Raw genomic sequence first — 26,212 nt, 5'->3', positions numbered from 1 at the left:
GATCACTGTTAGATTAGATTTCAATGCAATAGATGATGTGCTGAGATATTAACATACATGTGGTTATGTGCAAAATTTTAACCAGAATTTCTAAGTCTAATAATAAAGGCCATTATTTGCAAAATACAGTTATCTAACTTGGTTATTCAAGTAGGTTGGATGGTTGAATCAATGCAATACATCAAGTAGTTGCTGAGATATTATCGTATGTGTGCTAGCATGCAAGACCTACACCAGAATTTCTAAGTAGCATAATAAAGGGGCAAAAATTATATAATATTAGAGATAGAGTTATCTTACTTGATTAAATAAGAAGGTTAAATGGTTGGGTGCCTGTGAGTAGAGTTTCAATGCAATACATGATATATTTGCTGAGATATTGACTTAAATGTGGTTACATGCAAGACCTTAACCAGAATTTATAAGTCGAATAATAAAGAGCAATTATATGCATTAAATGCAAACTAGAGTTATATAACTTGGTTAATTAAGTAGGATTAATGGTTGAGTACCATTGTATAAAGTCTCAATACAATACCTCAAGAAGTTGCTGATATATTAACCTATGTGTGCTTGCACGCACAACCTTAACCAGATTTTTTAAGTCGAATAATAAAGGGCAATTATTTGCATTAAATTCAAATAATTGTTATCTAACTTCATTAATTAAGTAGGTTAGATAGTTGGGAATACATATCTAAAGTTTCGATGCAATACATGATGTATTTGCTGAGATATTGACTTAAAGGTGATTGCATGCAAGACGCCGACGCTTGGGTGAGTAGTGGAGCTCTCCTTATTCTTCGAATAGTCGAGCTAAAAACCTTTCAATTTTTCGATGGCTTTAATAAAGTTTCTTACCACTGGTCATGTTATCCGCGACGAAGTAATAGTTAGATGATCTGAAGTAATATTTTAATGATTGAGGATGGGCGGAGTATGCGTAGTGAACGAGCCCTTCTTAATCCCTCAGATATTACTTCAGGTCATCTAATTGACTTTAACCTCATTGGCTGACTCATACTCAAAACAAAATCTGATGCAGTGTGTATCGGATGAGTAGAAGGCAGTGGCAGTAGGCGGACCTTAAAACACCCGCGAAAGTTGATTTTTTTATGATTAAGCCGAGTACTTTTCAGAGGCTAAAAATGTAGGTTGTATTCTAAACGAAGTTATTTCAAAACTTACCAACGTTACTTAACATTTCATCGTGTAACGATTGGACGCGATGAAAAAGGTTTATTTGCTTAAGTTTTTTCTTGAGAGTTCAAATAATAATAAACATTTTGTTTCCACGGGCACAAAAAACTAATTGTCGTTTTCATTTAATAGCGCCATTTAAGCTGCATTCTCACTGATAGACCGATTTGACAATTTTTTTCATTTTTTTTGTTCTCAGGATCAGCTGATTTTGGCACCAATGCTTTCAAATCAGTCAATAAGATAATAGAAAAGACCTCAATTGTTTGGAAAACTTTCTTTTTGCATTAGTAACGCTTTTAGCCATAAAAAATCAATGTTCTAGCGTAAATATTAAAAAGTGCGATCTGATCTTTATCAGCAGTCTTATCTCCGGTTTTCAGTCAAAATCTGGCTCACTCCAAGACAAAAAAAAACAACTAAAGAGTGAACATCCGATGAAGTCATCATTTCTGGTTGTTATGATTTCCAAAAAATACAAACATGAGCCAATTATAAATAAAAAGTATACTAGTATACGATGTACGCTTCCCTACTTAAAGACTCATCAGGTCAAGGACACGTCGCAACAGTACATTACCTGCCTAGCTGTTGCCGCCCGTATGTTTTCCTGCAAACCCGACTGCTTGTCTGCTTGCCTTTCCGCCTGACTGCCCGCACGCATGCCCGCCTGCCTATGACCAATCTGCCCGCACGCCTTTCTGTCTGTCAGCCCACCAACCTTCTTGCCCTCCTGCCTCCCTGCTTGTGGGATCGCCTGCCTGCCATACCTGCTTGTCCGCTCGATTACTTGCCACCCCGCCTGCTTGCCCGCGAGACTGCCTGCCCCGGCTGCCTGCTTGCCTGCCCACCCGCAATATTAATCGCGCAGAACTCCCGCCCGCCTGCTTGCCCTCATGCCCCCTCCCCCGCATTTATGCCTACGTTGCCAGCCTATGTTACCTTATTGATCCGGACTGTTTATTATCACTCATACTTCATAAATATATCTACAATTTCCATAACAGAGTTAATATTCAATGACAAGAATGTGCAAAGGAAAAGCTGTTAAACGGTCGTTGGATACATGTACAAGAAAAAGATATGAACATGCAGAGGTAGCATTTTCGGAAATCGAAACCTAATACACATGTGCACGCTGCGCCATTTTCAGAAAATGCATGCATAAATAAAATTGAGGCTCGACTTGCTGTTTATATAATAGCAATATAAGCATTTAGCATTGTCCAACGGGTGACGATGTTTAAACTTACAATTTAGCGAACAAAACGCTCGGCAATTTGTTATCTATAATAAAAACACATACAAAACGTTCGTGTTCGCATAGAATTGATTTTTTTTAAACTTTTATAAATGCTTATGAACCAATTATTGTTTTAATACAAATCTTCCTTTTCACTGTCAAAAAGTATGCGTTGCGGTGAATAGCAGTACACTATGTCTGTGTTGTGCATTTGTCACCGTGTGTTCCTATTTACTAAAACTGTTCAGCGAACTTATCACTTTCTGCTTGTTTGTTCGAATTGTTTTAATGTTCATGACGGGCCTCATTAAGGCAATTTGCGCATGCTCCTCACAGCTAGGCGACTTAACAACAAAGTAGGGTTAAGGAAATTCTTCAGAAGTTTCTGATCTATCTTAAAGTGATGAATGATGGGAATCTTAATTTACTGTAAGTAGATCTTTATAATGTTATATTTATGTCTCCCGGGCGGCAGTGACATTGATTTGGACCGCTCACCCCTCCACTTAAACAAAGGCAAAAACACGATTGGAACATGATCATTCAGGCGCGTAGCTGATTGCACGCAAATACGCAGTTGCGTAATTACATTTTTACAGGTCGAAGTTTTGGTCCTACGAAAACCCCCAAGTTGAAAAAATATCCGAAATGGGATAGGGGGTAAAGGGGTTAATATGCTGCCCATCAGCGGCTCTGCGCAATCCCAAATTGGCCCTAGATACACAACTGTCATTAATCATAAAACACCTAAATATCAACCAAAAATTATATGCAAATATTTTCCCATTGTATATTATAATTACTTATAATTAAGAAATAGTTCTTTTCTTTCCGGTGGGGGCGTGGCCATAGAGTGGTCCTGTCAACGTAACTGCCGTCTGTGTCCCCGAAGAGTGGCACGTAGCATTGTCCGTCCGTGTTTCCCCCCAGATTAAAACTTTGTCTGCAAAATAACTCAAGGCCAGTTGCGTAAGGATCATCACACTTCAGTGCTGGGTTGCTCTTGACAAGCAAAGCACTTTTATTGGTTACGGGTCAATAAGCGAAATGTCAAGGTCACGGTCGACAGTCTTATGTGAATATTGTCTGTACAATGACGGTTTTATTGTAGTACCATTAAAACTTCAGTGGTATGTTGCCCTTGAAAAGAAGGTCAACAGTTCTATACAAACTATGTCCACACAATAACCTTAGGGCATTTTGACCCAGAAATCAAAATTTAGTGGCAGGTTGCCATTGAGCATTAAATGACCCATATTGGGGTCAGTAGTTAAAGTTCTAGATCACGGTCAAACTAAATCAATATGTTTGCACAATAACACGGGAACAGTTTAATATACCACATTAATCTTCAGTGGTATGTTGCCATTGATCAGCAACTGAATCCTGTGGATTTTGAAGTTAGGTCGAGGGTTAATACTATATTTTTCTAATTGTTACTAAATCTCGGTGAAAAAAGCAATGCTTTAAATGAGAGATGTAACTGAATACCTTTTGGTTTGTGGAATGCTCCAACTACATTTCATTGATTTTTGGCAGTTTTGTGTAAATTTTGTTACTGCATCATTAAAGCCGATTTCATTAGCTTAGCGGTCAATTGGTTATCACTCTGACAAGGCCAAATCGGGATATCATTTGTCACGTTCCTATAAACGCTCTTGTTTCGATAGTTTTGAGACGAGCTTATCACGCCCCTTTTACGTGTATACGTACATGCTAATTGAATATTTTGTCGAAATACTTATCTTTCTATTAATTTATAACTATCAACTCATTTGGGTCGTGATATAATTTTTTTAACTTGTGTTTAAGTTTTTGTTAATACAAATACGTTTTTTATAGGTAAAAAGGTTGAACTTCTTTTGAATTCACACAATTTTGTGTTCATAAGATGAATTTATTATAGAATAATAAAGCAAAAGATTTTATGTCAATACATGGTTTGTATATATGTTTTGAACATAAACACAATTGAATAAATGCCAAGTTTAGGTTCATAATCAGCAGGGATATGTTTATTGGACAGAGGCCAAGTCATTTATCACGACCAAACTAAACGATGTTTGCACCATTTAACAAAATGAGAGTTGCATGATCTAATCGTGAACAAACTGAGCCATCGAATAGATGAAAGTGTTGAACGCGTAGAAAGGCTGTGTGATTCTACTTTTTTACAATAATATTCACAGGCAATGCAATAAAAATCGAATACAAAAATGTTTTGACTGCCTTAAACTGTAACCGATATAAGTGCCTGTCACTACTTAAAAATAGATAGTGTAAATTGATTATTGATTAATACAATTAGCTAGTTTACTGCTGGTATAAATGTAATATATTAAACCCGATATTGACCGTGAACGTTTAGACTATTTGTTGTAGGCAAAGTAAGACAGGGTCCACATTTCCATTTTCTGCGTAGTTATCTATCATTATCTATGACATTAGGCTATCACCAAGAGTTATTTAAGATTATTCGGCTTGCTTTAAAATTCATATTAACGATGCAATCCTATGAAGGTATCTTTTAATTCGCACTACTGTAAGCTACATAACACCTTACATCACATTTTGTAACCCCGGCGCATTAATAATTTCAACATATTGTGTCAAAAAGTAGATCTGACGATTGCGGTACTGTAAAAAGGACTGCGGACTACAGCCTACAAATACTACAATATACAAACAGTGTAGACCTTCCGCCTCCTGTTCGGTTCGGATTAAGGTTTAAACAATCGTTGATCATCGTAATATCAATGCTGATAGACTACGTATATCGGCATACCCCTGAACACGAAAAATAGAGGAAAAATAAAGCAACGACGAACTAATTAAGAATAGTTATGAACAAGGTAAACTAACTTATAATAATCTTTCAATTTCAGATAATGGGACGAAATAGACCATCAAATGCAAGAGGACGAGGAAGAGGTCGTAGTTACGATGCGAATGATGAACGCAGACGAGGTGATGAAACCAAGCAAGATGAATCTAGAATGTATAGACCTGCATCTGCGGGACGTTTAGGTGTTCGCCAGAAGGAATCTGGAGTAGGAAGCATTGCATCTGGTGGAAACGATGATGATGAGATATCGAAACCACAGAAATTCAAAGGAGATAAGTCAAACGACTGGTGGAAAAAACAAAAGCAAGAAAGACTGCGAAAAGATATCGAAACAGCTAATAAAAGACGTGACCCTGAGTCGGCTACGCATGGCGAGGAGAGAATCAACAGAACCACTCAACCAGTAACGAGATATGAAAATGCTAGCAAGAATAGTCCACCAGCAGTTCAAAACTGTTCATCTTTTCAGAAATCTTTTATGCCCGATGACCGCGTCGGTACGTTGACTATTGGTGACAATAAGCGAAAGAGGAACGATACCTTAGCTTTAATGGAAAAGTCCAAAAGTGACCCGCCTAACAAAAGTGCCACACAACAGCAAAGTGAAACAACGGCCCGACCACGAGTTCAGAGTTCAGACCAACGAGATGGCATTGATAAAGTTTCATACACGTACGGTTGTAGACCTAAAACAACATTCTTCCAGGGGCAAGCTACGGAAGCAATTGCTGAAAGGCATGATAGGTTTGAACATTATCGTAATTCAGCAAGCCAACAGGACAGAGGACACCAAACAATAAAACCTTTAATACGACCGCAGTCACGTGAACATCCTTCCCAAGAGCGAGGCGAACGTCCTACTTCATTTATTAGTCTGGACAGGCTGAAACGTTTAAAGAGCGAGAACCCATCTAAAATTGTACTTGAGCTTTCAGCAAGTGTAGAAATACTAAAAGAGACAATACACCAATGCAACAGTGATAACAAACTATTTGACACACTTCTTGAAGTTTTTGCAAGATGTTACGATACGCATTCTGTAACACAGTCTATGGTTATTCTGTTCGACGTTTTAAACACGGGGAACTTCTTTGGAACATTACAAAATCATCTGCTGGATCTACAAAATGAATTTGAACTTGACCCTACATCAACAAAACAAAGAGTTCAAATGAAGCGGACGGTTACGAACACATTTAAAATAATGTGGGAACAAGTAGCCAGAAATCCATCTTCTCATCGACTATTTTCGAGATTGTACAACGTCTTGAAACAAATTATTGATGATCCCGATTTCTCAAATGAACTGTCAGAAAGAACAGTATTGGATTTTAAAGAATTTGGAGAACGCAAAAGAAGCTTTGAGAAGGAACTGAAGGTCATATCGGTGAAGCCAAAATCTGATGGCCCTCCTGACGATTTCCGAGACATACCGGTTCTTCCTACCAGTGGAGAAATTAAAGGAATCGTACGCCCATACTTGCGTAAAAATAAAAAAGATGGTGACTATGATGATTTAGATCACTATCTTGATGTTCAATTCCGGCTCCTGAGAGAGGATTATATTGGACCACTCCGTGACGGGGTTTTTGAACACATAAAACAATTAAAACAGTCTACTGACATAACTGGGAAGAAGAATAGAAATAAAAATCTGAAGATATATCCCAATGTAACGGTGGTTGCGCCACTTGTTTCAGAACAAGGCCTCTGCTACAAAATGAAAATGGGTATGACATCTCGAATGAAGAAAATCAAATGGGGGCAGGGAAAACGTTTAATCTATGGTTCTTTAGTTTGCCTTACTGACAACAATTTTGACACATTTATCCTTGCAACGATAGTAGAAAACGACGATCTGGAAGCTGGGTATTTTACAATACACATTGAAGATGATTCCGTAGATACAGCCAATCTATTTGGAAAAGTGTTCATTATGGCTGAGACGAGCGCGTATTTCGAGTCTTATAAGCACGTTCTATTAAGTTTGCAAACCTACAGAGATGGAGATTTGCCGTTTGAAAAGTACATTGTCTTTTGCGACACTGATTGTCGACCACCAGCTTATTTGAACCCTGAGTCGACGTTTGATTTGCGTTCTTTGATTGATGTACCTTTAGACACTGAAACAGAAGATGTTACAATGGAAGAAATCGTTGACATGATTGACAAAACATCAGATACATCTGACGAGGACAATTACACAGCGAGGGCTCCATCGGTTGAAACAGAATTGAGTAATCGTGATTACAAAGAGGTGCAAATTCTTGATGAGTCTAAGTGGCCCTCAAATCATTTACTCTCTTTGGACGAATCGCAGATGAAAGCTGTACAAAACGCCCTTACAAGAGAATTCGCTGTTGTCCAAGGACCTCCAGGGACTGGAAAAACGTATATTGGTTTGAAAATTGCGAAAGCATTGCTTCTTAATCAAAAGGTATGGTGCCCAATGACTGTTGACGGAGTTTTAGAAAAATCGCCGTTGCTTGTTGTTTGTTACACAAATCATGCACTCGACCAGTTCCTCGAAGGGATCAAGAAGTTCTTCCGCGGTGATATACTGAGAGTTGGTGGTCGCTCAAACAGCAACATTTTGTCAGGAGATATTTTAAAGAATCGAAGGCAGCGAGTATATTTAAGAGATCCACAGGTAGAGAAGATGCGTACTTTGAAAGAAGAAGCAAGAAGAACTATTGAGTCTCTAAGGGAAAATATTGGAAAATTGGCATTAACTGTAGAACTTCAAATGCATGAGGTTGTACATGAGGATCATTTGGGCAACGTAATTGGGGAACTGCATATGCAGCAGTTAAAAGGCGAAAATGTTATCAACTCGCCACAATTGATGCATTGGCTACCAGTTAATTTTTTATATCAGAAATGCAGACAAGATTGTAGAAACAAGATGAGGAAGGTCGAGGAAAAGCATACCGAAGCTGCCGTTGATCTTGGTCAGCAAAGAAGAACAGCACAAATGTTGCTAGGTGATATTTTAGAGGACTTTCCAAAAACCAACAAAATGGCATTGCTACGCGAGGTACGCAAAGAAAGTGTTGTGTACTCTGTTGATAGGCGACACATCGATGACTTGACACATAAAATAGAACACGTAATTAGACAGCTGAAACACAGATGGGAATCTTTGAAAAACGAAAGAAAACATCTTCGTGAACTCGAAATCAGGTTTGAAAGAAATCGGCTGAATCACACTGCAAGAGAACGAGCTGTATTGAAAAATCAAATAGCAAATAACGCTGGACAAATAGAGCTGTTGGAAGCGAGGAAAAAATCGCTTGAAAATGAATTGCGAAATGAAATTGAATTTAACAAACTCATGGAATCAGCATTACATGAGTATTTGTCTTCGCCGCTTGTTTTTACTGATGAAGAAGTAATGGCAATTCATGATGTATGGGCACTGAATTTAGAAGACAGATGGAAACTGTATAGATACTGGGTCAAAAGAAAAGCCCAGCAGTTGTATGAGACCATTGATGGAAGGAAAGGCGATTACAAAGTAGCCGCACAAAGATTTCAAGAAGCACAGATTCTGGAAGACAAAGAACTTATGAGAAAATCGGAAGTTATTGGAATGACAACAACATGTGCTGCAAAGTATCAGTCTGCTTTAAGGGATATTAAGCCGAAGATTGTGATAGTAGAAGAAGCTGCAGAAGTACTCGAAGCACACATTGTCACAACGCTTAGCAGAGGCTGTCAACATTTGATACTCATAGGTGACCACAAACAACTGAGACCAAATCCAACTGTGCACAGATTGGCTGTCAAATACAACTTGAACATATCCTTGTTCGAGAGAATGATTAATAATGGAGTGATGTACAACTGTTTGCACTTACAGCACCGAATGAGACCAGAAATAGCTGATGTTATGAGACACATCTATCCCGGACTCCAGGATCACCCCCAAGTTGAAACGTACGAAATGATTAGAGGTGTGGCAACGGATATTCAGTTAATAAACCACAGCTACCAAGAGACGATGAGAGATGAAATAAGAAGCTATGCAAATCCGCACGAGGCGGCTTTTGTGTTTAGACTTTGTGAGTACATGTTGTTGCAAGGTTATGACCCAAGTCAGATAACAGTCTTAACAACGTACACGGGTCAGTTGTTCGAACTTAAAAGACAAATTCCTAAGGATGGTTTCCGAGGCATGCGAATAACAGTTGTTGATAACTACCAGGGAGAAGAAAATGACATCGTTATTTTGTCCTTAGTACGCAGTAACCCTGAAAATCGCATTGGGTTCCTGAAAATTGAGAACAGGGTTTGCGTAGCTCTGTCACGGGCAAAGATGGGCTTTTATGTTCTTGGAAATTTTGATCAATTTTCAAAATGTTCTATGCTTTGGAAAACTATCTACGACCACGCAAGGGAAAGAGGACAGGCTGCAGACGGTTTAAAAATTGTCGGTTCTAATCATCCAGAGGATGGGGAAAAACTGATGACCGATCCTGCAGATTTTCTTAATGCACCTGCCGGATGCTGTTCACGGGACTGCGAGGCAAGACTTGAATGTGGGCACAAATGCAAACAAAAATGTCATGTTATGGACATAAAACACTTGAGGTATCATTGCAACCAAATGTGTAGTAAAACATGTGAAAACGGGCACCCCTGTGAAGCTAGGTGTTTCAAACAATGTCCGCCATGCCAGGTTCCAATGCAAAAGACGGTTCAAAGATGTGGTCACAAGCAAACGGTAGCGTGTTCAATTCCATTGAACAACATCTGTTGTCAGCATGAACCCTGTCCACGAAAACTCAAATGCGGTCATGACTGTCCAAACAAGTGTGGATATCCACATGAAGCAAAGTGCGAAATAACCGTAAAAAAATCATGGGACTGTGGCCATTCTGCAGATGTCATTTGCTATGAGAAAGACACTTTACCATGTCCAGAACCGTGTCAAAATATCCTTGCATGTGAACACTTATGTAGCGGAACGTGCGGAACATGCTACAACGGCCGGCTCCATGAGGGATGCAACGCAAGCTGCAACCGTATATTAATTTGTGGACATGAGTGTCAATCTACATGTAGTAATTGTCCACCATGCACTGCCGACTGCGAAAATAGATGTGTGCATAGCAAATGTATGAAGCTTTGTGGTAAGCCATGTCAACCTTGCAAAGAAAAGTGTGTTTGGGAGTGTGAGCATTTCAAATGTTCAAAACTTTGCAGCGAGCCATGCGATCGCCCCCCGTGTAATGAGCCTTGCAAATCGCTTTTAGAATGTGGCCATCCTTGTATAGGACTTTGTGGAGAACCGTGTCCTACTCAGTGTAGATATTGCCACGAGGAGGTGACTGAAATATTCTTCGGTGATGAGGACGAGTCTGATGCAAGATTTGTTAAATTAGACGACTGTGGGCACATCTTTGAATATCAGGCTCTCGACAAGTATATCGAAATGGAAAATGAAGATGGAGCTGTAAGACTAAAGGAGTGTCCAAAATGCAAAACCCCAATCAGGAAATGTGTCCGATATGGAAATAAAATTAATGAATGCATTGCAAATATTGAGCTTGTCAAACGGAAGCTTATTGGAAGTAAAACTGAAATAGGTGCCATTCGACTGGATTTGAAGAAAAGTCTACACGAAAACCATTTACAAGATAATGCACGAGGATGTATACATCCACGATTTAGAGCGAATTTAGAACAGTTTATTGTGTCTGAGAGCAATGATATAATTACTAAGCAATCGATGTTGAATATGAAAGCAAAATATGATGCTATGAGGTCATTAACAACAGTTGTTGACGGATTCACATATCGAACAAACATGAATGATTTAGATTATGATTCCAAGATCAAGAAATTTTTTCAAAGTATCTCAATCCGTTTGTCGAAATCAAGTTCTATTTTGACTGAACAATTAACACATGACATTCAGAGGGAATATACAAGAGGACAATTGTTTTCTGAATACTTAAGACTAAATAAAGATCTTGATCTGAAAACGAGACCTCAGACAACGAGTACACTTTTGGAAAGGATTGCAAAAAGAGCAGGTAAACTGGTCCCACCGACAGAAGACGAAGATGATAGCAGTAATATAACGGATGGGAAGTTATTGACCGAACGAACTCGTGAAATTCTTGTCAAGCCTGCGGTTTTCACGGAAGACGACGAAAAAGAAGTTAAAGCGTCATTTGAAACGATTCGGAAGTTGGTAAACATCAAGGGACTGGGCATAACAGAGGAGGAACGAGCTTCCATCGTTTCTGCAGTGAAGCTGACTAAAGGGCACTGGTTCAAATGTCCAAACAGTAAGTGTTTCTTTTTCACGCAATATTATATAACTATATAGATACGTTTTACATACTATTAAAAATTCCTAATTTAATACTTTCTTGGAGATTGTAAAGAAGTGTGGAAGAAATCTTTAATGCAATATATACAATAAAACTATACATCTAATTTATTTTCTCTTCAATTAGATCATGTATACGCAATAGGGGAGTGCGGAGGGGCAACGCAGAAATCCAAGTGTCCGGAATGCCAGGTGGAGATTGGCGGAGAACAACATAGACTTACGGAAGGTAATCAGCTTGCTCCGGAGATGGACGGAGCAGCATTCGCCGCTTATTCGGAAGAGGCAAACAACATGGCCAACTTCGATCTTCGGGGCGTTCATTAAAGATTTGTTTTGATATCAGATGAACGTATATATCGTAATCATAAATCATAATCTACCACTAGATAGGTCAAGGTCAAGCAATACTTCGATCAATATTTTTCTGTGTTTTAATTTCTCAACTTCAGTATTTGAAATTCATTTAATAGGTAGGGTTATACTGAGACTAAATCTATCAAGTATATACTGAGTATCACGTGTTGTTGTATCGCAATGTTGATTCAGCTTGTACATACAAAATACAGAACAAGCAGGACTCTCGTCTTACTTGAACTGCGTGATTTGTGCACCTCTTTCAGTGTTGTTTGGGACCTTACTTTAAGCCTATTAACAGGGTTTATCATATAGTTTTCATTGTATTGATGTTTTACATGATCTATGCAATACGATTCTACATGTCTGTATTGTGTGCAGTGCAACGCGCTGTAATTTATTTGATTTTTTGGGGTGTAAATAGCTTTGTTTTAAAGTATAAATGTATGTCGTACATTGAGTAGTGTCCATGTAATATTAAAAAGTTATCTTTGCATACGGATCTATGTAAAGCTAATTAACTTGTACACCAAGAAGTATTTCGGTGCATCTTTAAAATTGTTTTGTACAAATATAAAATTTGTAGACTCAGTGTCTCTCAGTGTATTATTCTATAAGAATCATTTGTGTGTGTTAAGCTACTATGTATATTCTTTTGTATTTTGTACACCAAGTAGTATTTATGTGCGTTCTAAGTTAAAGCTATGCACAAAGCTACCTGTATATCGATTGTGGAAACGGATTGGTTCCATTTGGAATAAGGCTTCTTTCAAATGCACTTCAAATAAGAGTCTGTTTGCTTTCAATCTTGAATAAATATGTTATTTGTACGAGTAGTGTTCCAGTGTGCGGAGCAAAACGCTAGTTGTAGCTTGTATCCCATTTTTTATGTATTGGTGGAATTGGATGGTGTGCAGATTGCACCATTTTTATGTATTGGTAAAATTGAATGGTGTGCAAATTGCACCATTTTTTATGTATTGGTAAAATTGAATGGTGTGCAAATTGCACCATTTTTTATGTATTGGTAAAATTGAATGGTGTGCAGATTGCACCATTTTTTATGTATTGGTAGAATTGGATGGTGTGCAAATTGCACGTTCTTTTATGTATTGGTAGAATTGGATGGTGTGCAGATTGCATCTTTTTTATGTATTGGTAGAATTGGATGGTGTGCAAATTGCACGTTCTTTTATGTATTGGTAGAATTGGATGGTGTGCAAATTGCACGTTCTTTTATGTATTGGTAGAATTGGATGGTGTGCAAATTGCACCATTTTTTATGTATTGGTAGAATCGGATGGTGTGTAGATTGCATCATTTTTTATGTATTGGTAGAATTGGATGGTGTGCAAATTGCACCGTTTTTTATGTATTGGTAGAATTGGATGGTGTGCAAAGTGCACCATTTTTATGTATTGGTAGAATTGGATGGTGTGCAAATTGCACCATTTTTTATGAATTGGTAAAATTGGATTGTGTGCAAATTGCACTATTTTTTATTTGATAGAATTGGATGGTGTGCAAATTGCACCATTTTTGTATGTATTGGTAGAATTGGATGGTGTGCAAATTGCACCATTTTTGTATGTATTGGTAGAATTGGATGGTGTGATAATTGCACCATTTTTATGCATTGGTAGAATTGGATGGTGTGCAAATTGCACCATTTTTTATGTATTGGTAGAATTGGATTGTGTGCAAATTGCACTATTTTTTATTTGATAGAATAGGATGGTGTGCAAATTGCACCATTTTTGTATGTATTGGTAGAATTGGATGGTGTGCAAATTGCACCTTTTTTTATTTGTTAGAATTGGATGGTGTGCAAATTGCACCATTGTTTTATGTATTGGTAGAATTGGATGGTGTGCAAATTGCACCTTTCTTTTATGTATTGGTAGAATTGGATGGTGTGTAAAATGCACCTTTATTTGTTAGAATTGGATGGTGTGCAAATTGCACCATTTTTATGTATTGATAGAATTTGATGGTGTGCAAATTGTACCATTTTTTATGTATTCTTAAGATTTGTTACTGCCCAAATCACTAAACAACTTATCTGATCGGTCACTTTAAATAAATATGATTGAAGATATTGATTAACTCGTATATTTAGGAAATCAAACATAAAGTGTACGAAAACAAATCATGCAGTTGAGTTTCTATAGCAAAAGTAATGACTTGTTGCCGAGTTATGACCTCTTCTGAACCCAGTATAATTTCTTGTGTTTCTCTGTAATGTGAAGTTTTTCTTCATTCATATTAAAGTTAAAAAACGAACGCAACTGTTATACACAATATTCTTAATAATGAGTGTTTGTAGAAAATTATACATTATGATAAATCCCTTTTCTGTAGATTTGTGTGCGTGGGTGCGCGAGTGTGCGTTTTGTGTTTTTGTTGGTTTGTTTGCATTGCTGTTGAATTTTTATGAAGGCATAATTTTAAACCAGTTATGTTACATAGCTAGATGTGTAACCTTCAATTTAAAATGTTATTTTTATTATCATTATTGTTGTTGTTATTATTACTATCATTATTATTATTATTATTATTATTATTATCATTATTATTATTAGAGTATCCTATAATTTCTATGATATGAAGTGTTATCATTCATGCTTCTCATAATATCTATTACTCTAAACTGTGTTATAGGAAATAATGCTACCATGTTGGGGAGTGATTTCCTCTTTCTTCATTTATACATGAACTTCCATATCGGAAGGTTAACAAGAAGGCAGAGCTTAACTGTGCTAACACTATCAAGCAGTTCATATCAATGTTAGTCACTTATACCAGCGCGCTTCATGGAATTTTCTCGTGTGCCCTACTGCGTTCATACAGCATAAATGCAAGAAAAAAAGGGATCAATCCTTAAATGGTTTTGAAACGCTATATGAAGTTCAAACAATGGGACAGAAAATGTTCCCTTTGCCGGAATGCGCTAGTCAGGCTGAACATTGAAATTTTAAAATTGGGACAGTAATGCTTTCCATTGCCGAAATGCATATTATACACACACTAGTTATCGAATGCAGTCCATGACAACAGGGTATGGACAACATGGTACAAAGTTACTACCCAAAACCATGGTGATTGAAATTAAGAGCTCTGGTGTAATTTCATTCATTTACTTGGCCTGTGGTTGCCATAACTATTACTCATGTCACCTGACATTGTTCTGTATTCTATAGTCCCTATAATATAAAACTACTGTTTTTAATGTATTTGAATTTTAATTACTTTAAGTAACTTGTACAATGTATGTGTGACATGAAAAGTATGAGCTTATATTTCAATAAACATATTCAATTTCAGATTTTCTTTTAATTCTTTGGTACAGCTTCACAACAATTTATTTTTTCATTATTTTATCAATGTTTTACAGGCATACGCTGATTTTATATAAAACTTCACAAAAAGCATTCAAAACAAGCAGTAAGTTGATTCAAATTTTATTTGTTTTGGATCATCAAAATCTAACATGCAGTTAACTAAAATATTCCTGTTACATTTTTTCGACCACTTACATTTTCAAGAAAAGGCATTTCGAAATGTAAATCACAACTGCATGACTGTTAGGTCACATAACTCTCAAACATACTTATATTTTAATTCTAGAAGCTCCTTGTGTAAGATCTAAGCACAATATTTTCAAGAATGCAAAAGTCTATGGAAATTATGGTTATACAAACAATGATAACCATGATGGCTTAATATTAAAAAGATTTTTTTTTTACGATGAGTTGAATTTCAATACTTCTTATATATGAAAGTCTGTTTCTTACAAAACAGCTGAACAAAACACAGACTATCCCTACATTTAAGTATAAAAGCCGAAAGGTTACGAAGTAAATGTATGTAAGAACAAATTTATATAGATACAGCACTATCTACCAGTACATACAATACATGACAACACAGTGTACAAACTCAACGGAAAAAGGTACAGAAAGCAAAGTAAAACATACAAGACTTAAAATAAATGATATCTAAACGCAACTGTAAACAGAGATACTAAAACGTATGAGACAGTGAGATAAGTCAGGCAGACAAGGAAATGTCAGATCTTTTTGTTTCGTTTTTATAAATATCATTGGCAGCAGTCCTATAGCGATAAATCAGTGAAAAAAACACACAATCAAGATGAACATGTTGATTGTATTTTACATACACTTTACATCTATCTCTCAACTTTTCCACATAAAGCCTTCATCAGTAAATAATACTCATAGCAAGGAAGAGACTTTAAGGTCATACACCAATGACAGCAAGTCTTAAAGAGGCAAATTAAATGATGCTGATAGAAAAAGAAAATGTGATAGGAGCATATAATTTCAACCAGCTATACTTAACCCTTGGTGGTAAATGGTTCTCTTATCAATACATCACAATACATATCTTTAAAAAAAATATTTTTCCGAAAAACATGCAAAATAACATCGCGTGGGTATAATTGTAAAAATGGACATAGGTACCAAGTTTCATGCGACTTTTACAAGGTTCATGAATATAGGCTTAACAACTATACCATAGCCTATAATTTGACAAATTCTTCCACAGAGGATAATAAAAAATACTTATTGCATAACTTAGTCCTGCTTCAGGCACCTCACACTTCACCAGAATTGAAACAATGTAAATCATATATTTGATTGTGTTAAAACAATTCCAAACCTTCAAATAGTCAGGCTTATAAGTAAGGCAACCATAGAAATAAGACCACAATGTATAAGGGGATAAGATAACATAAAAATAATACTTAACTTAAGTATTTGTAAAAATTCACCACTGGTACTTTGGTGAATATAAAATAATGAAGAAGCTTACAAATATATTAAATCAAAAGTGAAACTTTATTACACAGCTTGTATCACAAAAATAGGAATAATGTTAAAATGCTGCTTATTCAAATGTGTACACATCTAAGGAATAATTTATAAACAACAACAAAAACAAGTACAAAAAAAAACATTGACTGAACTACATATTTGAACCGCATCATGCGATTGTGGGCCTTAAGACATACATTTCCATATATTGTTTTATCGAATGTTTCAGTTGAATGACATTTTAGTAAGTGATACTGAAAATTCATGACAGTATCTCTAAAATTGCGAAAGATACATGTTTACAAGGAAGACCATGCATTGCACATTTTGTATTCAAAAGTTCATGTCACACACATGACATCACAACAAAAGTACCTTAGTGAAGATACACAAACAATCAACCTATTAATACTCCAATGGACATTTTGAATGCAGTTAAAAATGTTGGGAAGAAAGCTGTGGTTGCTATCAAAAAATAAGTATAGTAATTGTGATAAATCATTAAGAAAATGATGAATCAATGACAATCCCTTTACAGAAAGAAGCGTGGAAGAAATTGTAACACTATAAAGAATTAATTTTTTGCATTTCAAGAATGAATATTTCATTTGTTAAAGTCATGAAGGTCCAAATCGCACGATGCATCCAATTTTATAACCTAAAAGGAAACTAAGCAAAAACATTCAATAGACAAAACACACACATAAAGTAAATTGCACATCTATAAACTTGCATTATTTACATAAATAACATATGTACACTTTAGTGCAGTAAAAGCATGTCATGTAAATAATGTAGTAATCATAATACAAACTGAGGCCTTCTTATGAACGAGCCGAAATTAAAATATCGAGCCTATTTAAAAATATATGAAGCGATTTTTTTGTTAATAATAAGGTCAAAGTCACAAATAAGATAGATGGTTAAACTGCGAATCTTTCAAATATGTCTTAACTGACCAATCAAATTGTTATTTTTCGAAAAAAACCACATCGTTTCTACTTCAGAAATATCGTTTCAAAAAATGAATCATATAATATCTTCATTGATAAGCTGGTGCCACTGCCTTTTACTTTACAAATATTATGGCATTTTTTTACAATGAAATGACAATATTAAGAACAACATATCATGTAAATGCTTTAAAATTTTGTAGACAAGTATTGCTTTTAAAACACAACATTCATTGAACCAGCAAACAACATCTATATAAAACTCCAGCACATATTTGTAAAACTACATGACATTGTATTTACAAAAATTAAGAAGCTTATACTAAAACAAACATCAAATTTCAAGCAGCTAAGAGCAGTGCTAGCTTCTGTTTATTGTACTTTTTCTTGTCTTATTGGCTTAAAACAATTAGACAGCAGATACTTTTTATCAATAATATATCTAATGTAAAAAAAATTAAAGCTGATATGTAATTTTGTATAAAACAAACTTTATGTGCCCAATAATATGGAATGCAAAAATTTAAATCATGAACATTCAAGTAAGGCTTGGCCTAAACAAGCCTGAAGATAAAAAAATAATTTAATAAAACAAATTATAATTTACACTTTATAAATATATTGTCTAAAAAATAAACATTTAAAATGGAAGCGTGAGGCATAAAAGTTTACTGTTTGACAATAAAAATTATTTTCCATTAATTGAAAGCCCTGATTATAACTGAGTGTCGACTCTGTCGATCCCTCTTTCTCCTATAGGGTCCACCACATTGTCAAGGAGTCCAGCTGGGGAAGCACCATGACCATGACCTTCAAGAGGGGGCACGGTAAGGGCAACAGTTGGCTGGCTCGTTGTCACGGAAACTGTTGTTACGGAAACTGTTACATTTTGATTGGCTGCTACAGCAGGTGAAATTTGAATGCTGGTTGAATTTTGTGAGGTATTTGTATCAACAATGACCGAGGAACCAGTGAAAGCGAAATCAGCAGGGGCGGGGTCATGATCATGATCACTGTCATCATCTCGCGAAAGTGAAGGTCGTGTGTGTCGACCTTGATGAGATCGATATGTGGGAGGCCTAGAATCGGGATAGTCTCCACCTTGGTTCGGAGGAAAGGTTATCTGAATACCGGCTCGTACAGTACTAGCACGAGACCTGTAAGAAGGTGGTGGAGAGCTGGGCAGACTGTAGTCCTCATCCGGGTCATTATCCGGGTCATAAATGTCTGGAGATTGTTGTGCCTGTTGCGCTGCTAACTGCTGCTGTTGCTGCTGATACTCAACCATTGAGGCATTGTATGTGGGCGGTGGGGGTCGATACCGAAACTCACGATGCATGGAACCTAAAACAAGAAGAGTACAGAACCTGTGTTTACAGACTCGATGGCTATTGATCTATTACTGCTTTTTGTCAGTCAATAATGCTATATTAACATTCCTATTGACATTCCTATTACTCTTCCTTCAAGAACACATATTCTTACCATTGCGGTCATTGAAATTAGACTTTTGGATGAACAAGCCCAAAATCTTATACTTTTGCTGGGCATCAAATATTTGAACAAGCCCTGCTATATAAAATTCAGAATTTGAGCAAGCCCGAAACATATTTTACCAGTGCAGTGCTAGTGGGCTTGTGTTAATTTCGACCACTGCAACTGCATTCACATTCTGGTGAATTCAACATCTTTGTAATACCTCTGATCTTACAAAAAACCTGTTTGTGATTGGTCAAATTAAATTTTATTGCAGTCAAATTTATGTCACATCAATGAAACTAGTGACATCATTTTAAGCTTTCGCTGTTCAAACATCTAAATTTATACGACGTTCAAGGTAGAACAAGATTGATTTTAGGTTATTTCTATAATTAAAGGAAGATTACTCTCGAGTGACTTGAGTGATGTGACTGGTTATCCAACTTATCCCAGATATTAAGGCCCTATACATTCTGACCAAATTTGGAGATGATTGGACAAGGGTTCTGAAGTTATTGCTCTAACAAGGCTGATTTTTGGTGATTTCTGTAACTTAAGGGCGTTTATCTCTTAATTCCTTTTCCCTGTATACTTATAATAAGTTGATATATTAACATCATATGAATAAATACTGTTTAAACCAAAGGGCATTTTTTAATTCTCAAGTGATATGGCTGGTTAACAAATTTGTCCAAGGTATAATGTATTATATTCATTCAGACCAAATTTGGTGATGAAAGGACAAAGGCTTCTAAAGTCACTGATGGGCATGGACCAATTTAGGTAATTTCTACAATTACAGGGGAAGATCTCTAAAGTATTCCAGCAAAGTGGCTGATTATTGCACTAATATGTTTGAGGTATAACGAATGCCCATTTTTATTCTAAACAAATATGGCATATGATTGGACAAAGGCTTCTAAAGTTTTTGGATCAGACAACAGACTGTACACCGCCTTCCCGTAAGGGTCAGGTGAAACTTTAATCGTCCTATTCTATGAACAAGAGTATAAAAACCATTACAAAATTTAACAAAACAGTGTAATTTTTACAACTGGGTATATGTCACAGTGTGTTATAAAGTACAGATTTAAACCAACAATAACAATACTTAATAATAACCAAATATTAAATAAAATATAATATACTCCACAGAAAAACTCTTCATTACATCATTATTTGGTATTTAACTCAGTTCAATTCAACACTCTTAAATATTTGGAAGGCAGCCCACAATTTAAAACTTTTTGTATGGTTCAACAGCATTCCATTAGCACATATCCTGTAATTCAATTCAGTCATGTATAATCGGCTTAAATGAATTGAATAGCACAATAACATCATTATTTCGTATTACATATGATTTAATGCTATTACACAGATTTTAAGTTGACTTGGTTCTTATCTTACATGTCAACAAGAAATTGGGAGAGCTTATCAAGGCAGAATGAAAAAAATAGTGAAAACCATCATATTAAGAAAACAAACTACCACTGTTTTGTACAACCCCACACATTTATGTGTACAACCCCACACACTTATGTGTACAACTCCACACGTTTATGTGTACAACCCCACAGGTTTATGTGTACAACCCCACACATTTATGTGTACAACCCCACACGTTTATGTGTACAACCCCACAGATTTATGTGTACAACCCAACATGTTTATGTGAACAACCCCACACATTTATGTGTACAACCCCACAGGTTTATGTGTACAACCCCACACGTTTATGTGAACAACCCTACACATATATGTGCATAACCCCTATTTAAACATATATGTGCATTAAACCCATATATTTCTTTTCATGCTGTTCAATTTTCAAGCAATTACCAAAATGATATTTATGTGTTTTTTTCCGAGCACTTAAACATTTCATAATTTTCTTGTGATTTTAATAATTATAATTGGGTTGGTGTAATTTGCATGATCTGCATATGATATGCATGAAAACTAGACCATGACAAACGAATAAATATATTTTCATAATAGTTATTCCAATGATTTGAATAAATAACAAATACATAACCCATATCATACCTTCATGCCAACGTCGATTTCGTCTCTCACCGCGACGCCTGCTGCTACGCCGGTTTCGGAACTCCCCAATACTGAACAGTGCATGAAGGGGCTCGTGACCTCGAGGTGTACATTTCCAGCCAACCCCAACTACCACCACCAGCAGGACGCCCAGACCTTAATTGGAAGCATGAAACATGGTCAAATAGTGGACTACAGAATCATATATGGTAAAATAGTGGACTTCTGAAACAAATATGTCGAATAGTGGACTTCTGAATCAATATGGTCAAATAGTGTACTTCTGAAACAAATATGGTCCAATAGTGGACTACAGCATGAAATATGGTCAAAAAGTGCACTACTGAATCAAATATGGTCAAATAGTGGACTACAGCATGAAATATGGTCAAAAAGTGCACTACTGAATCGAATATGGTCAAATAATGGACTACAGCATGAAATATGGTCAAAAAGTGCACTACTGAATCAAATATGGTCAAATAGTGGACTACAGCATGAAATATGGTCAAAAAGTGCACTACTGAATCGAATATGGTCAAATAATGGACTTCAGCATGAAATATGGTCAAATAGTGGACTTCTGAAACAAATATGGTCAAATAGTGGACTACAGCATGAAATATGGTCAAAAAGTGCACTACTGAATCAAATATGGTCAAATAGTGGACTACAGCATGAAATATGGTCAAAAAGTGCACTACTGAATCGAATATGGTCAAATAATGGACTTCAGCATGAAATATGGTCAAAAAGTGGACTTCTGAAACAAATATGGTCAAATAGAATACTTCTGAAACAACTATGGTCAAATAGTGGACTTCTGAAACAAATATGGTCAAATAGTGGACTACAGCATGAAATATGGTCAAAAAGTGCACTACTGAATCAAATATGGTCAAATAGTGGACTACAGCATGAAATATGGTCAAAAAGTGGACTTCTGCAACAAATATGGTCAAATAGTGGACTTCTGAATCAAATATGGTCAAATAGTGTACTTCTGAAACAAACATAGTCAAATATTGCACTCAATCAAACATGGTAAACAATTGGATTATTGAATAAAACATGATACATTTTCGTACCACCCACATAACCACAGCCAGCAGGAAGCTCAGACATTTAGCAAAACCAATGCTTGAAACAAACCTTGTGTAACCACCCCTGCGAGGAATTCTAGAATTATTCTAGAACAGATTCTAGAAGATAGTTCTAGAATAGTACCTGAACTCTAAATGGCAGTTCTAGAACTAAATGTTCAAGAACTTTCTCTAGAACTTCTTGAACCAAATTCTAGAACTTATGAAAATTTGTTCTAGAACCCAGTTCTAGAATAGTAATTGAACTCTTAATAGATGAGTTCAAGAACTTGTTCTAGAAGTTCTGAAGAAAGTTCTTGAATATCTAAGAGGCCATTTGTTGTTCAAGAACTAGTTCTTGAACATTTGTCCTCAAGCACTCCAAGTTCTAGAACTGTTCTATTAGTTCTTGAAGAACTCCCAAGTTCTAGAACAGTTCCAGAACAACAAATTGCCTGAAATACCCCAGTAAAAATGTCAGTGGAATACCAGCTGTATGCTGGTGGTATACCAATGGTATTTCAGTGGTATACCAGCGGTAAACTTTTAGTGGAATACCACTAGAATCTGTGACATTAATTAGAAACAATATCCATATTACATGTTACAACATATTTACTTCCAGGCTTAATCAACAGCATTACAGAACAAAATCTTAAAGAACAAAAACATTTGAAATTAAAAAAACTAAGTAATGCAATTGAACACATATTAATTTATAAAACTAATTCATTAAATTTTAATAATGGTTTAAGAAGTTATAATGAAACAAGACTAATCATTAGAAAATATGACAGTTCTATGGTTTTGTCAGGGAGTCGTCCATTTATAACACTTCCACTTTTTATAACACATTACACTGTTGTGAGTATATACACATTGCAAAATGATTACATCATTGTAGATGATGATGGTTCTTCTTTAGGGTTGATGTGTAAGTTTGTAATTTATTTAATCACAGCAACTTGCAAGAAATTTTTTAGCATCTAGTTAGTGTAAACAAGTCCTTCACTATACAGGAACGGTTTTTACTTCTGCATTAGTTAAGATAGAGTAACTCTTATTTTTGAACAGTTTCCAAAATTGCATCTGTATCAATGTTGATGCCCACAGCAACTAACATGGAGTTGGTAGATGATTTGATTCTATACTGTGCACAGTGCAGTAATATGTATCGCCCATGTACTCCTTTTCTTTCTCAAATGGCAGTTGTCTTCCTCTATTTTAAGTCCGTTTTTCCTGAAAAATATATGACATTGAATTTAGATTTTAACAAGAAGCAAGTTTAAAATAAAGTCTTCTTTCTTTAAATAAGGCCAATTGTAAATTATTTGAACTCAAGATTATAGAATTGATGAGATTTTAAGTTGTTCACATTGAAGTTTTACTTTGCAGTTGAAACAAAATTCACTAGTATTAATTGTAGGTACAGGGCGATTTACATAAGCCTCAAAGTAAAAGTAAACTATTTGCAATCTACTGTCAAGTCATATGACAGTTAACAGGCATTGTTCTCGTAGTAGAATGGCTATGTTTGAGAGAAATGGGTCCTCCCAGAAAAAACCCATAAATGTACGACTTTGTATTTACAACTCACACTCACTTTGTCAAATATATATTTGGTTCCATTAAAATCCACTATGATGCTTTCATGACAAGAAAAAACTTCATAAATTTTAAAATTATCTTAACTCAAATCCTTACCAATAACTCTGGTGTCATAAACAAGTGAACACCTGCAGAAATTGTACAGGACATGTTGGTGGGTTGGGGGTCTGTATGGTGTCCAAGTGATCAGGGGTCAGGCGTACCGGAAACAGGGAAAATTAACATCCTCACTTGAACGGTCTGGTTGTGTATTACTCGTCTCCATTGAGTCTAAAATGGACAAATATTTCAGTGAATATCATAAACAATTATGAGTAACACATGGTTTCTTTACCCAATCACCCAAGAACATTAAATGAATGCAGTCACAAATCATGAAGTCTAAACTGTCACATATTTTCGCGACTTCTTTAAATTGTCTCTTTTCCGATCAAATGAAAGTATTACACAAGTAAAACCATTTCAAAGCGATGAAACGAAATTGCATTAAGTGCTTATGATTTTTTTTGTAAAAAAAATTAAATATTTAATTATAAGAATTTAAATTAATTAAAAGAAAATTCAAACTGACGATTGACATTCTCTTTCCAGAAATTACAGTCACTTTATATTGTCATGGAATAATTTTATACATTAAGTAAGGAGTCAAAACCAATTTAGTTCAAAATAGTCTACAAGTGATAGGTAAAAACTCACCAGTTTGCCATCGTGGTCAAATAAACGACACAAAAATTGAAAGCTTCCTCCATTATCGTCTGCAGAAGTGTACTTCCGGTTCAATTCAAAATGGCGGCTTATTGTTGTTATTCAGTTGTTTGTACACATTTTGTCAGTGATTAAGACAACTAATGGACTTTGAATTGCTCTAGAGGATAGAAATCACATAGATTAATGATCTTACCAGCTATCAGCCAATGTGTTACATTTTCACGCTGTCTAATAGTGGAGATTAAAAACTACTGTTTGATATAATATATCATATATTGACGTCATGGCAAACCAAAGACTCCAGACATTTGCTTAAACAAAACGTAAGTCCATTGTGAAGTTTAAAAGTCATATAAACGACTATAAATGCCTATCAGTTATATATGTACAGCATGGTCACTAAAACAGAAGTTGTATGAGAAAACTATTTCTTAACCGATTCAAAAAATATTTTAGAACCAGTTGTTTGCGTTCATGAAAAAATCTTCTGTAAACGAAGTTGATAAACAAGAAAGGTAAAAACATCCCCTCTCAGTCCCTGGTGTACCGGGGTGGGGGAGGGGGGGCGTGGTTACAATTGTCTGACTGGTACATTAACAACTAGAAAAGCTATGTTTAAATGTAATCTTGGAACCTTAAAATGCATATTTCCCACAAGCTTCAAATGGGCCAGCCGCCCTTTGCCTACTAACAGTACAAAAGGGCCTGTCCCCCATCGACCCACAGAATAGCATGTATGAATAATGTAACCAGCATCCAAACTAACCCTTATATCTTATCTTACATTTAGCACAACCTGATTTAATTTCATTTATTATTTTAATATTAATCCAGTCCACTGGGTGACTGGCTTTGCTTGGGTTTCAGGACTCCTTCTAGCTTAGACATTCTCTCTTCTAGATTACAGTATTAATGTGCCTCAGAGATCTATAGTGATCTTCTAACCTGTTTAGTCTCTCGCTTAAAAAAGGAAAATACAAAATCACTTAACTGTTAATGTTACAAAATAAATAATTTGTTTTTTCTTTGAGTTACAGTTCTTGAAGAAGATTGAATAACTTTTTAGTTCTAGAACTGATGTTCTAGAACATGAAAGGTTCTTGAACAAGATTGAAGAACTTTGAGTTCTTGAACCCGAGTTCTAGAACCATTTGTGTACTAGAACGCCAGTTCAAGAACTAAAAACAGTAGTTCTAGAACAGTTCTTAAGGTTCTAGAACAGTTCTTGAACGTTCAAGAACAGTTCTTGAACGTTCAAGAACTTGATGCTAGTTCTAGAACTTTTCTCGCAGGGGCTGAGGGAGCTTCAATAAACATGGGAATGTGTATCAATGATAAAAGACGTTTATATCTTGTATCAAGTTGAATGAAACATAGTAAAATACAGAATTTGAATTAAACATGGCAAAAAAGGTTGAAAGGGGGAAATAAGGAGCACACATCAATCATAGAGAACTTTTTAAAATATGAAAGTATAGCGTATTTAAATCAAACATGGTACATAACG

General features: G+C 35.8%; 2 protein-coding genes across 4 annotated transcripts in view; one reads left to right on the top strand and one right to left on the bottom strand.

Moving 5' to 3' along the window:
- Positions 1 to 2,782: 2,782 nt before the first annotated feature.
- Positions 2,783 to 15,311, top strand: LOC128212364 (NFX1-type zinc finger-containing protein 1-like). The gene is made up of 3 exons (XM_052917791.1): positions 2,783 to 2,872; positions 5,329 to 11,587; positions 11,759 to 15,311. Exons 2-3 carry the CDS (start codon positions 5,332 to 5,334, stop codon positions 11,956 to 11,958), a joined length of 6,456 nt encoding a protein of 2,151 aa, XP_052773751.1. The 5' UTR covers positions 2,783 to 2,872; positions 5,329 to 5,331; the 3' UTR covers positions 11,959 to 15,311.
- A 125-nt stretch (positions 15,312 to 15,436) lies between these two features.
- LOC128212371 (uncharacterized) overlaps positions 15,437 to 26,212 on the bottom strand; it is a 26,560-nt gene continuing 15,784 nt past the window's right edge. For all 3 annotated transcript variants that reach the window (XM_052917814.1, XM_052917806.1, XM_052917821.1), the window contains exons 3-4: positions 21,308 to 21,463; positions 15,437 to 19,123 (exon numbers count right to left, since the gene is read on the bottom strand). In XM_052917814.1, the coding sequence (XP_052773774.1) occupies positions 18,495 to 19,123; positions 21,308 to 21,463 (785 nt within the window). In that variant the 3' untranslated portion in view covers positions 15,437 to 18,494. The remainder of the gene's footprint in view (positions 19,124 to 21,307; positions 21,464 to 26,212) is intronic.

The sequence above is a fragment of the Mya arenaria genome, chromosome 2 (assembly GCF_026914265.1).
Source record: "Mya arenaria isolate MELC-2E11 chromosome 2, ASM2691426v1".
Lineage (NCBI taxonomy): Eukaryota > Metazoa > Mollusca > Bivalvia > Myida > Myidae > Mya > Mya arenaria.
Note: the sequence above shows the minus strand (reverse complement) of the source record. Positions and strands in the feature narration are given on the sequence as shown.

Excerpts from the sequence above, each read along its gene's own strand:
- LOC128212364 (XM_052917791.1), top strand. The coding sequence starts at position 5,332 with ATGGGACGAAATAGACCATCAAATGCAAGAGGACGAGGAAGAGGTCGT. Across the intron at positions 11,588-11,758 it reads CTGGTTCAAATGTCCAAACA|ATCATGTATACGCAATAGGG; the intron begins GTAAGTGTTTCT and ends CTCTTCAATTAG.